This window comes from Lolium rigidum, chromosome 7, assembly GCF_022539505.1.
Source record: "Lolium rigidum isolate FL_2022 chromosome 7, APGP_CSIRO_Lrig_0.1, whole genome shotgun sequence".
NCBI lineage: Eukaryota > Viridiplantae > Streptophyta > Magnoliopsida > Poales > Poaceae > Lolium > Lolium rigidum.
Genome location: NC_061514.1, coordinates 321,537,468 through 321,551,645, shown reverse-complemented (window position 1 = coordinate 321,551,645; position 14,178 = coordinate 321,537,468). Strand labels below are relative to the sequence as shown.

Sequence of the window (14,178 nt, the reverse complement as noted above, 5' to 3'; positions counted from 1 at the left end):
AAACACCAAGGATATGCTTATAAGGAAAAGTTTTTCACTCAATGACAACGGAATATGCCGTCTCTGCGATGATGGGTTGTTAGAAACCAGGGACCATCTCTTCTGGAATTGTAACTTCAGTAAATGTTGTTGGCAATCCATTGGCATCACTCTTGAAGACAACATGGTAGTGTTAGAGTACGTCATGGGCCTGGGCCCATTAGTCTTATGGTTTGCTTAGGGGTCAAGTAAGCGTTGCTTGGGAGTCAAGTAAAGCTCTCTATATATGGAGAGGTTTTGTATCAATCTAATCAAGCAAGAATTAAGAAGGAAATTCCTTCCCTCTTGCCACCGGCCGTGGGCAAGGCCCCCGGCCGGCCCTCTCGCGCCCTCGCAGCCATCTCTCTCCCTCCCAAACCCTAGCAACAACATAACATTTGGTATCAGATAGCTCTCGTTCGATCATGTCCAGCCAACCCACCACCACAGGCGCCCCGCCCAGGTCGGTGCCGGCCACCTCCACCGCGCCACTTCCCGTCGTCCTCACCCCGAAGGAGATCGCCGGAGCAATCCGCGATCTCACCAGTGTTGTCCAGGAGATCCGCCTCTTCCTGGCCGGTCCCTACGGGCCGCCGCCGCCGGTGGCGCTGCTGCCGTGGCAGCCGACGCACCAGGCGGCCTCCGCCGCGATCGCCGGGCCGCTGCAGCTCGACGCCGCCGGCTGTCGTCGCCGCCACCCGACGTCGGGCTACCGCAGTCCCCGCCGCCGCTGTCCACCATCTTCGGGCTGGGCCCTACCTCGGCGCCGGGGTCCCTCTTCTCCGACAGCCGGCCGCCTTCTTCCCCACCGGACGCCGCAAGACAGCAACGCAGCGAGCTGCCGCCGCCGCATCCGTCGTCCTCACCGACGCTGTCCCCGTTGTTCGGTGGGCAGCCGCAACGCAGCAGCCGGCTCGCCGTCGCCACCAACACCGCAGCGGCGGGCCGCTGCCGCCATCGACGCCGTCCCTGCCTTTCGGCGGTGTGGGAGCGACCTTGGCCCCGGGCTCTACATCGACACCGCCCGGGATGCCCTTTCACCAGGTCCGTTTCCCTCCGTCGCCGTCACCGCTTCCGGCTTGGATCGCTATCCGCCACGTGTCGGCGGCGGTGAGGCTGCAGGCTGCTGCGCGCGGCCTCCAAGTGCGTCGGCGTGTGCGGGAGATGCGTAATCTGCAGCTGCAGCTCCTCCAAGTTGCGCTTTGTTGCGCAAGGGACCTCGATCTCGTCCGCTGCGTCAGGGATCTTGGGCGTGCGGTTTCCCCCATGGGCGGCGGACATGATGTTTCTTTCGCGGGCAGCGACCTCAAAGTCTGCGCCATCGACAGTCATCCGGCGGGGACAAGGCATGGTGTCACCGACAGGAGCACACCGCGTAGCACCACTGCATTCCGCCGCCGGCCGCCGCGCGGGCTCCTTTTGTTACGCTGGTTTCCATGGGACCCAGGTGGCTATACACGTCCACGTACGTCGTGCGGATGGTGTCCACTTTATTTTCAGGGGTCAACAATAAAGCGTCCCAGTCTATTTCAGGTTGAGAGTAATAAAACAAGCTGAGATGTAAAAGGCTCGTTTTTAGGTGTTAGGGTTGTGTTGCGTCGAGTCATGGTTTGTTTAGGTTGCAGCTCGAGGACGAGCTGCATGTCCAGGTGGGGTGTAGTGTTAGAGTACGTCATGGGTCTGGGCCCATTAGTCTTATGGTTTGCTTAGGGGTCAAGTAAGCGTTGCTTGGGAGTCAAGTAAAGCTCTCTATATATGGAGAGGTTTTGTATCAATCTAATCAAGCAAGAATTAAGAAGGAAATTCCTTCCCTCTTGCCACCGGCCGTGGGCAAGGCCCCCGGCCGGCCCTCTCGCGCCCTCGCAGCCATCTCTCTCCCTCCCAAACCCTAGCAGCCACATAACAGGAACTCTCTGAGATGATTGCTACCGCACGAGGAATCCTTTTTTTCTTTGAAGTGTTTGCCACTGCCACCTGCAATCTATGGAAGCAAAGGAACGCTTTTATTTTTGACAATGTAACACCTTCTATTAGAGCTTGGTCCTTTTCTTTTAAGAGGGACATCTTCCTTCTCTCTTACAGAATGAAGGATGACCAAAAAAACCCCTCTCTTAGCTTGGCTAGACGCTTTGTAGTTCTCTTTGGGTTATGCCCAATGCTAGGCCCTTTTGTACATTCCCTCCTTTCTTCTCCTCTTGTACATATTTTATCTCTTTTAATAAAAAAAATTACTGTCGGGCCTCCCCTACAGTTTGCAGCTAAAAAAAAAACATAAGCTATTCTTCACAGTTAGTCTAACAGTAAACTAGATAGTATAACTGAAGAAACTATAGAGCCTTAATGAAAGTTGGTGAACAAAATGCTATGAAGAGCTAAAGTTCCCTTCCCACCAACCTGGAAGCAAAAGGAGTGATATCTCGGTCTAAAACTTTGAACTGAGTGAGAGTATCACGATCCATAAACGTGCACGGCATATAAATCCTCGGTTATAAACATACAATATATTATCCTCTGAAAGCCTAGATTAGAAATGCATTACATGAGTTGATACTAAAGTGAGTGCTCTGCTCACCATGAATACAGAACACGCCAGTTTGGTTAAACCGGTTATCCAATCTTATCTATTACAGTGGAATCAAAAAAACTCAATAGGCATATCTGATCAAATGATACTGATAGACACATGACGGATATGTAGCTGCAGAATTAAGGAAACACATCCTTGTTTTGGAAACAACATCTCTTGTCGTCGAAGAATGCTTCCGGAATCCAGGGAACAATAACATGCCTAAAGACTTCTTTTTATCACCTGCAAATTAGAAAGAGAATGTAAGATAGTTTCACTCCGAACAAGCAAGGCATCTGGGAAAGATAGAGAGCAAATCCACGAACAAGATCAATAAAGCTTAATATGAGCGTCTCGTTCCATCCTTGTACAGAACGCGGACAGAAGAAGTGAAATTAATCACTGAAAATAAAATGAACTAGGACAGGATGGTGAGGGAAGGATGGACGGAATTCTTACCTTGCATCCTTTCTGCTGCAGCTCCTTCAACACCCTTTCGTCTCCAGCATAAGAACTGTCTACTTCCACCTTACTGAGAGATGGAAGGTCAACAACCCCTCGGGGAGGTTTCTCAAACTAGTGAACCACTTGAGTGTCAGGTGAGAGAGCTTTGGCATGGCCCCAGTCTCGACCTTCCACTCCTCAGCTTAAAGAAAGTTAATGAGTTGTAAGTTCTGCAAACAAGGAAAGCCCGGAGTAGAGCATGAGATGGTTCGGCCGCTGTACCCCTCCAACTTCAGAACCACCAGACAATGAAGCTTGTCCAACACCGTCATCGGGTCTTGTTTAATTCTAACATCAGATAGATCGAAACTTCGTAGGTTTTGTGGGAAGTGATGGCTCTCGGGGAGTGTATCAAGCACACTCAATCTGTAGAGGTGAACATCAACCAGGCGTGGCATGTTTGCAATTACAGTCATGATTTCAACAAGCATATGTTGATATTTTTTCGACCTCAACGACAAGGTTGTTAGTTGATTCATTTGGCTCAAAAACTTCACCATGTTAAGATTGTAGCATTTACTGTTAGAAGATCCAAGTTCTAATTGGAATGTCTGGAGCTCCTTTTGTTGAAGACGCTTTGGTGGAGAAAATCCATTAGAAAGGCAAACATGCCTTAGAGAAGGGATATCCCACAAAGATTTTGGTATTACTGAGTGTGTGCCAGTCATATCAATAGTTTGCAAGTAAAGGAGTTGTCCGACTGAGGAAGGGAGAGTAACATCTTCACATCTTTTTTTTCGATAAAGGGAATATATTAATATCAAAAAGATATCAATTACACCCAGCCTCTGCAACAACGCACCACCCTAATGGCACTACGGAGGCACACAACCAAAAAAAGGAAAAGAAAACTAAGAAATAAAAGTCCCGCTACAGTATCTCGGGCCTAACAACAACAATACATCCACCGCCAAGACAACACCTGAAGTACAAACTCTCCAAAAACGACGCCTCCAAGAAGGGAACAGGTGCTCTAACACCGTCGTCGCCCGATCAACGATCTTAGGTTTTCACCCCGAAGATAGTCCCCACTCTCAAAACAATGCCTCCAACAAGGTCATTGCCGGGCACAACCAGTTAAGGCCGGACCTTGGGATTTCACCCTGAAAGGTAGGACTCTGAACTTCACATATGTTGTCGCCCCCACTATCATACCGCTGTTGTGAGGCCCGAAACACCAAGCAAGTCCCTCAACAGCGCGAAGACTTGAACCTCCCTTCGCTAGTCCTCCCCTCCAGCCTTCATGTACTTCTCTTCTTCCGACTTTCATCATGGATCCATAGTCACTTGATGTCAACACAGAAAAAGAGCTTCGCGCCGCTCCCTCCGGACCAAACGGTCGGAATAAAAGCATGGGTGCGCACGACCGAATACCACCGATCCAGCAAACTCCGGGCACAAAGCACCGTTACATTCGCCGGCGGAGCCTTCCGGAACTCAACACTCCGGCTAGATCACGAGTCCAGGGCCTCCGGTAGGTCTTCCTCTTCACGCAAGAGAGACCCTAGGACCACGCCCGCCACCTGCCACCAGGTCGACGGCGCCACCGCCATCCAGGGCCGCCGCCCTTGGTGCCGTGGTCCCAAACCATGAGGAGGAGCAGAGCGAGATCCTAGGGGTGCTAGAGGGCCGGCCGCCGCCGCCGCCGCCGTCCTTGCCGTTCTCTCCACCCGCCGCCGCCGCACTCCGCCGCACTCCGTTCTAATCAACATGAGGCATCTTAGATGATCTTAGGTTAATACACCCACCAATTGCACTAGTGAAATCCCCTACCCTTGATCTTTCGATGTGAAGAACTCGGAGAAATCTGAGTTTAAGGAGAGATATTGATCGAAGTTGAAAGCCAATCAGAGCTCGGAGATTAGGTGCTGCCTGCAAAATATGACCATCCAATACTTGATAAGAAAAACGATATGGTATCATCATATCAGTTGACTGTCCACTGACTTGTCCTGCAATTGTTTTCCATTTAACGTTTGTCAGCATAAGGCCATATAATCAGGACATATATCGATGAGAGATTTCTCGACATTGCCAATTACAGGGAGGCATATTCTCCTACACCATTCAGTTAGGGTGCACCTTCAAGAGTTCAACAACGGTAAAACACTGATTTCTAATTTGAAAAATTTGACAACATCTGTGTATACACTAATTTCTCAATCAGGATAGTTTTGGCAGTTCTCTGAAAAAAAAAGTGATATGTATGTGAGGTAATGGTGCTCCTCGAATAAATAATTAACAAAATTGAATAGATAAAAATAAAACACTTTATATACTCAAGGTAAGTAAATGAGCGTTAATTTAAATAGAGGACTAAATTAAATTGGTGTCTTAGGAGTGGATTGTATGGAATTTCAGTACTACTAAAATACAAAACATAAGTAATCCATCCGTCCTACGAAGATATTTCGTGGAATGGAGGGAGTATATGAAAAGCAAAATGACCTGAAATTTCGTGGAGGACTTCAAGAAAACTATCTTGTCTTGCCTCTCCTATGCACCACTCATGTAAAATATCATGAACCCTTATTTCCTCAATCCATTCATGTGCCATGCTTCTTCTAGTAACCTGCACCAAACTTCTTTGAGCTAGCTCAGCTACATACATGTGTGCTGTTTCTTCCTGTATATGTTTTGGTGCAAGCGGAACGAAGCCTTCAGCTATCCATAGTTTGATAAGAACAGAGACTTTTATTTGAAAATCCTTAGGAAAAGAAGCGAGATAAAGGAAACATGACTTTAGATGATGATTTGGCAAGTCCTTGTAACTGCGAGCTAGTATGCCTCGCATCATATCTACATTTTTGGTCGACGGCCAACCCAACAATACATTAGACCATGATTGTATACTTAAATTCTTTGATAGATAAGCACCCAAAACAGAAAGCGCAAGTGGCAATCCATCACATTTGCTTGCTAGTTTTCTCCCAATTTTTTGAAACTCAGCAACGTCACGCATGACAGACCTTTTGTATGATGGAAAATCTTTGCTACAAAATAGCTTCCAACTTTTCTCTTCGTTTAAGTGCTTCAGAGCATGAACATGGGTTGGCCTTTCAACATGATTTGCAACATCTACCTTCCGTGTGGTTAGCAGTAATCTACTACTCCGTTATCTTCATTTGGAAAGGCTTCAACTGTTCTATTTAATTGGTCCCATGTGTCTGCTTCCCACACATCATCGAGAACTACTAAGTATCTCTTTGTAAACAAAAAAATCCCTAATCTTCTTTCCGACATCAAACTCCTGCATGAGATTCGTTGAATCATATGTGCCCCCTGTTATTTGTTTCATGATATCCTTGAGTAAATCAATGCCCTTGAATGTCTGAGACACGGTCACCCATGCAACTACTTCAAAGTGTTGTTTGACTCTAGATGATGTGTAGACTTTTTTAGCCAGCGTTGTTTTCCCTGCCCCACCCATGGAAACCACGGAGACAACACTTAGCATCTTCTCATTATCAACTAATTTATCTACTACTTCTTCATGCTCATCCTCAAAACCAACTAGGACAAGATCATCATCAAAACTCGGGTGAAACTGATTGCAATCTTGTGGGAACTCATTTTCAACTACAACAATATTATCCAAATCAATTTTCAGACGATCCGCACTTTGAAATATCTCATTGAGCTTCCTTCTCACGTGTTGGATTTCAGCACCAACTTTTTGAAGGGTCGCCAAGTCACTTGGTAAGCGAGCATACCTTGAAATGGCGCCCATGAATCCCATCTTCAGCCTGTTTCTTTTATCCATGTAATCTGCAGCTTCAATGACATTCTGAGCCTCGTACGCTGCAGCTCTAATCTGGCTCACTAAAACAGAAACTCTTTCATTTCCTGATCTCCTTTTGCTGTCGGCATCTCTCAGGTAGGCTTGCAGCCGCATCAGCTCATCTTTCAGGAACCCCACTTCAAGGTTGACTCCGCATAAGAATTTGGTCTCTTGAACAGCGAGATTGCCCACGCTCCCAACCACGATTCTGACCAGTGGCGGAGCTTCAAAGAAAACTATGGGCGGGCCAGTCTAAAGAACACATTTTTTTGTATATTCTTCACTACAAATTATTGATTGGTTGATACTTTTGCCAGTGATAGAATCAGCAGATAAACACGTGTATCTATCAAACTGCTAACTTAGAAATTGGGGAAAGAAAGAAGAGATTGCTGGTTGCAGCTGCTAGCGCGATGCTGTCCGGCTGCTGAACCTCTGGCCGGTCCTTTGATACTGTGGACGTGGTGACTGTTGGAGAATTAGGCACAATTTCCATGATTAATTCCAGAATATAAAACATGACGGCACCAACTAGTAACATGTGAAACTCAAACATACTAGATGCATTAATCAACATGAGTAGCAGCAGCGCAAACGGTAAAGCATCCATCGCTAAACAGATCGAGATATGTCGCACGTACCGATCTGGTGGTGGTGGCGGTGGAGGTGTAGCAGACGCTGTCGCAGCAGTAACGTTGTTGATGACAACGTTGTTGACGACGGGGACGACGGGTCGAAGTAGACGGCGTTGAAGACGACGGTAGGCAGCACCGCCCGACTTGGATGGAAGGCGACCCGTGATGAAGAGCTTGAGCGGTCGCGCGAGCGCTTCCCAAAAACCTACTTCGCCCTCTCCCGTACAGGATCGCAAGGACGAGCGGTTCCGGAGACCTGCTCTCCCGTTCGCCGATGCACGTCGGCGCGCGGGATGGAGTAGGCTACGATGGCGGCGCAAGCAGAGAGAGGTGGAAACCCTAACTCGTGTATTGGATGATATTTCTGCGGTAGCCGGGCAGGAGATTATATAGGCTCGGGAAACCCTAGGCAACGTGGGCCACGCCCACGTCGCACGAACATTTCGAGTCGGTTACAGATAGCCCACGATCCGGGAGCGACCCGAACCGACTAACTGCGACGCGTCCGTCTAGGACTCTGTTCGTTTTCCTGAGCTGCAAAAAGTAAGGAAAGTCTCGGCTCGAGGCTCAATCCACTCACCACGAGCGCGGCGCGCGTCGTGACGTGTCGTGTCGTGTCGTGTCGAGACGAGACGAGCGAGCGAGGAGGAGGAGGAGCGCGCGTGTAGCACTCCTATTCTCACTCACTTACTAGTGGTGGAACAACCCACCTTATAAGGTGGTCTAACTTCCTCCCAACTTTCCATGTGGGACTAAACTTCCCACCTCTTGCCACTCCCTAGTGAGCTGCCACCAACTTGGGCTCAAACTCACGAGGCTGCCACTATGTGGGCTTTGAGATTTATAGGAAAAACTGAAATCTAATTTGGGCCACTTAAAGTGGGCCCAATATTTCAACAATCCCCCACCAGATCTCAAATCCCCATTTAGAGATTTACCAATACTCGCTGCTTGTTTATATACCGGTGTTTCAGCGGAGACTGTTAAGTTGAACTTCCGCCTAGAACCTTAAGCTACATCCATTCACACTTGAACAATGGACTAAGCCTTGAATTGCAAGTTTTGCGTGAACGGGGTTTCACTCAAAGTCATGACCAAGTACATGGCTGCCGGTAGCCTACCCCGCGGGTGAAGCATATGCGTCATACTTCGTGGTCTCTTCATGAGTTTACTAGAGATCACCCAAATCTCATAGATTGCGACGTTTAACAATTGGACTCATATAGGTGTGTTATTTCAAGAATGCTCTGTAGGACAGCATCTTTGCTAATATAGCCAACATAAACACATTAAGGCTTGTTGCCAACCTGCCTTACAGCAATTGAGAGTTGTGCATCTTCACATAGAGAGGGTTACATAATACTCTCCTCAATTAAACCACTAGTTTGTTCTTCCCAGGTCCTAATTCACGGGATCTCCGATCACAAAGGTTGGGTTACCACTATGGTGTAACATCAATGGGTCTCAAACCCATCTCCCTCGATGCACTTTCTATCACATTACGTGATAGTCCCTTTGTAAAGGGATCTGCCAGGTTTTTGTCTGTTTGAATATATGTAACAGTTATTACTCCGGAGTTTCGCAATTTCTCGACGGACTTCAAACGTCTCTTGACGTGTCTTGATGACTTCGCGTTATCCTTAGAATTGTTCACTTTGACAATTACAGTTTGATTGTCACAATTCAAAAGGATTGCCGGAACAGGTTTTTCAACCACGAGCAAGTCCATCAAGAGCTCACGCAACCATTCCGATTCAACGAGTGGTTGTGTCTAAAGCAAGTAAGTTCTGCTTCCATAGTTGACCTCGTCAATATGGTTTGCTTACAAGATCTCCATGACACTGCGCCACCTCCAAAGGTAAATACATACCCACTTGTGGCGTACGGATCAGCTACATCCGAGATCCAATTCGAATCACTATATCCTTCAAGCACGACTGGGTGCCCCGAATAGTGAATCCCATAACTCATTGTACCACATAGGTAGCGCATGACCCTATCAAGTGCATGCCAATGATCAGTACCCGGGTTTGACATGAACCTACTCAACTTGCTAACGAGCAAAAGAGATGTCGGGTCTAGTCGCGCTCGCTAAGTACATGAGTGAGCCAACGATCCGAGAATATCTCAATTGATCTATGGCAATCCTCCGGTTCTTGCGTAATGTCACACTCGGGATCATAAGGTGTTGGAGAAGACTTGCTATCAATATAGCCGAACCGGCTCAAGATCTTCTCAACATAATGGGATTGCGTTAGAGTAATCCCACTCTCATTCTTAATAAGCTTGATGTTCGAATTACATCGCCTTCTCCCGCATCTTTCATATCAAAGCACTTTGACAAGAAAGACTTGACTTCGTGTATTACTCTCATGTTTGTACCAAATATCAGAATATCATCCACATACAAACACAGTATAACACCTTCGCCCCCACCATGGCGATAGTAAACACACTTGTCAGCCTCATTGACAACAAAGCCTACGAAGTCAAAGTTCCGTCAAACTTCTCATGCCATTGCTTAGGTGCTTGTTTCAGGCCATATAAAGATTTCAGCAACTTGCACACCTTTCTTTCTTCACCTTTTACTACGAACCCATCAAAGCTGATCCATATAGATTTCCTCTTCCAACTCTCCATTAAGAAAAGCTGTCTTTACGTCCATTTGATGAACGATAAGACCATAGGAGACAGCCATGGACGGTAGTACTCGAATGGTGGTAAGTCTAGCGACAAGTGAATAGGTGTCGAAGTAATCTTCGCCTTCTCTCGTGTGTAGCCTTTAGCTACAAGCCGCGCCTTGTACTTCTCAATAGTACCATCAGGTCTTAGCTTCTTCTTGAACACCCATTTGCAGCCCACAGGCTTGCATCCATGGGGTCGTTCGATAGCTCCCAAGTTCCATTAGAAAGAATCGAGTCCATCTCGTTATGGACAGCTTCTTTCCAGCTCATCTGCATCCGGAGATGCATATGCCTCCGCAATGGACGTGGGAGTATCATCCACAAGGTACACAATGAAATCATCACCAAAGGATTTTTCAATCCTTCGTCTCTTGCTCCGTTTAGGAGCTTCATTGTCATCCTTCTCAGTAACATTCTCATGTGATTGTTCAAAATACTCATTAGATGTACTAGACTCGGAAATTATCTCGAGTAGAAATTCTAGCAATGCTATGCATATCTTTCATAGGAAACATATTCTCAAAAAATGTTGCATCACGAGATTCCATAATAGTATCAACATGCATATCGTGTACCTCGGATTGAACTACTAAAAATCTATATCCTACACTCCGCGGAGCATAACCTAGAAAGATACAATCCACTTGTCTTTGGTCCGAGTTTGCGCTTCTTAGTGATTGGAATATTGACTTTCGCCAAACATCCCCATGTGCGCAAATACGAAAGTGATGGTTTTCTCCCAGCCCACTCCTCGTAAGGGGTTTTATCTTTATTCTTGTTAGGAACTCTATTCGGGACATGACATGAAGTCAATAAAGCCTCCCCCCACCATGCCTTAGATAAACCAGCAGTGGCTAACATGGAGTTCACCAAGTCAGTCAGCGTGCGGTTTTTCCTCTCGGCAACCCCGTTTGATTGGGGTGAATAGGGAGGCGTCCTCTCATGAATAATGCCATGTTCCTCACGGAATTCATCAAAGATTTTAGGAAAATATTCGCCACCACGATCCGACCTAAGACGCTTGATCTTTCTCTCTAGTTGATTTTCAACTTCGGCCTTATAAATTTTAAAGTAGTCTAAAGCTTCATCTTTAGTTCGCAACAAATAAACATAGCAAAATCTAGTCGCATCATCAATCAATGTCATGAAATATCTCTTTCCACCTTTTGTCAACACACCATTCATCTCGCATAGATCGGAATGTATGAGTTCTAGAGGTGCCAAGTTTCTCTCCTCGGCCGCCTTATGGGGCTTCCGAGGTTGCTTTGATTGCACACAACTATGGCACTTAGAACCTTTGGCAATGGTGAATTTCGGAATTAAACTTAAACCGGATAGCCGAGACATTAAACCAAAATTAATGTGACATAAACGAGAATGCCAAACACCGGTATCATCACTAACATTGCCACAAATATGGTTCACGGACTTATTACTCGAAATCGAAAGCGAAAAGCGGAACAAGCCTCCGCACTCATAGCCTTTACCAATAAATTGTCCAAACTTGGAAACAACTACTTTATTCGACTCTAGAACAACCTTAAACCCATCTCTGCATAGAAGGGAGCCGCTAACGAGATTCTTGTTCATAGTAGGGACATGCTGCACGTTCCTCGGTCCGCACGATCTTCCCCGAAGTGAACTTCGGATCTACCGTGCCAACACCACGAACGAAGCATGTGACCCATTCCCCATCAAGACGGAAGAATCCCGGGCGACCTGGTAAGAAGTGAACATGGATATGTCAGCACACACATGAACATTAGCACCCGTATCAATCCACCAACATGGAGATTGAAATACCGAAAGAACGATAAAGAGATTACCGTACCCATCGAGCATTGCTAGCGGTCACCGTGTTGACTTGCCTCCCCTTTTTCTTGCGGTCTGCCCTCTGCGGGACAGTCCTTAGAAAAGTGGCCAGCCTCTCCACGAGTAAAGCAGCTCGGATCTGCTTTGTTTATCATCTTCTTCTTCTTGAAGGTTGTAGTCTTCATAGGCTTATTGAAGGAGGGCTTGTTATTCCCTTTGTTCTTCGTTGTAGGGTTTCTTCCGCACCATGTTGGCGCTAGGCTCGACCCTCTCCTTTCTCGGTATTATCCTTAGCCCGAGCTTTCTCCTCAACATCAAGAGACGCTATCAGATTTTCAGCCGATATCTCCTGTCTCTTGTGTTTGAGAGTTGTGGCAAAGTTCCTCCATGAAGGGGGCAACTTAGCGATGATGCATCCAGCCACAAACTTGTCGGGTAAGGCACACTTAAGGAGTTCAAGCTCTTTCGCAATGCACTCGTATCTCATGAGCTTGTTCGACTACGAACGGTTGTTAACCATCCCGATGTCATGGAAGCTCTCCATGATGTACGGTTCATCTGCTGCATCGGTTGCACCGAACTTAGCATTCGAGTGCATCCCGAGCTCTTTACCGTCCGTTAAGTGCATGTACACATCACACGGACGATCAGCAAGAATACTTAGAACGCATCCGACGAAGAGAGTATTGTTTTCCTTGAACTTGTTCTGATCTTGGTCGGATATAGTTCCTTCGGGTAAACCATCGGTAACTTCGAACACTTTCGAGATGAGTAAGCCAGAGCATGGCCTTATACTGCCATCTCTTAAAGTGCACACCGGTAAACTTATCCGGCCTCAGTGCATCGGAAAAACCAGCCATTGTTAACTCAGGAAATTGCCTACAATTAGGTTTTTGGATTGTTGGAGAATTAGGCACAATTTCCATGATTAATTCCAGAATATAAAACATGACGGCACCAACTAGTAACATGTGAAACTCAAACATACTAGATGCATTAATCAACATGAGTAGCAGCAGCGCAAACGGTAAAGCATCCATCGCTAAACAGATCGAGATATGTCGCACGTACCGATCCGGTGGTGGTGGCGGTGGAGGTGTAGCAGACGCTGTCGCAGCGGTAACGTTGTTGATGACAACGTTGTTGACGACGGGGACGACGGGTCGAAGTAGACGGCGTTGAAGACGACGGTAGGCAGCACCGCCCGACTTGGATGGAAGGCGACCCGTGATGAAGAGCTTGAGCGAGTCGCGCGGAGCGCTTCCCAAAAACCTAGTCCGCCCTCTCCCGTACAGGATCGCAAGGACGAGCGGTTCCGGAGACCTGCTCTCCCGTTCGCCGATGCACGTCGGCGCGCGGGATGGAGTAGGCTACGATGGCGGCGCAAGCGAAGAGAGGTGGAAACCCTAACTCGTGTATTGGATGATATTTCTGCGGTAGCCGGGCGAGGAGATTATATAGGCTCGGGAAACCCTAGGCAACGTGGGCCACGCCCACGTCGCACGAGCTATTTCGAGTCGGTTACGGATAGCCCACGATCCGGGAGCGACCCGAACCGACTAACTGCGACGCGTCCGTCTAGGACTCTGTTCGTTTTCCTGAGCTGCAAAAAGTAAGGAAAGTCTCGGCTCGAGGCTCAATCCACTCACCACGAGCGCGGCGCGCGTCGTGACGTGTCGAGACGAGACGAGCGAGCGAGGAGGAGGAGGCTCAATCCACTCACCACGAGCGCGGCGCGCGTCGTGACGTGTCGAGACGAGACGAGCGAGCGAGGAGGAGGAGGAGCGCGCGTGTAGCACTCCTATTCTCACTCACTTACTAGTGGTGGAACAACCCACCTTATAAGGTGGTCTAACTTCCTCCCAACTTTCCATGTGGGACTAAACTTCCCACCTCTTGCCACTCCCTAGTGAGCTGCCACCAACTTGGGCTCAAACTCACGAGGCTGCCACTATGTGGGCTTTGAGATTTATAGGAAAAACTGAAATCTAATTTGGGCCACTTAAAGTGGGCCCAATATTTCAACAGTGACTCTAGCTGCAGCTGGCGCCGCTGCTGTGGCGCTGCTCCACTGCTTCCCCCGTCCCTCTATTTTCTGCCTAAAATTTTAAGCCTAACAAGAGTGGCGATCCATGGCTGCAAGGACAACAGATGGATCATGGAACACATGAAAATACT

General features: G+C 47.6%; 1 protein-coding gene across 1 annotated transcript; it reads right to left on the bottom strand.

Moving 5' to 3' along the window:
* Positions 1-2,806: 2,806 nt before the first annotated feature.
* On the bottom strand, positions 2,807-7,365 carry LOC124673274 (probable disease resistance RPP8-like protein 4). The gene is given in 8 exon segments (XM_047209388.1): positions 2,807-2,827; positions 3,044-3,160; positions 3,499-3,833; positions 4,816-5,040; positions 5,537-5,660; positions 6,200-6,307; positions 6,309-7,121; positions 7,225-7,365. Coding segments are annotated over 8 exon segments (1,884 nt in total).
* Positions 7,366-14,178: the final 6,813 nt, after the last annotated feature.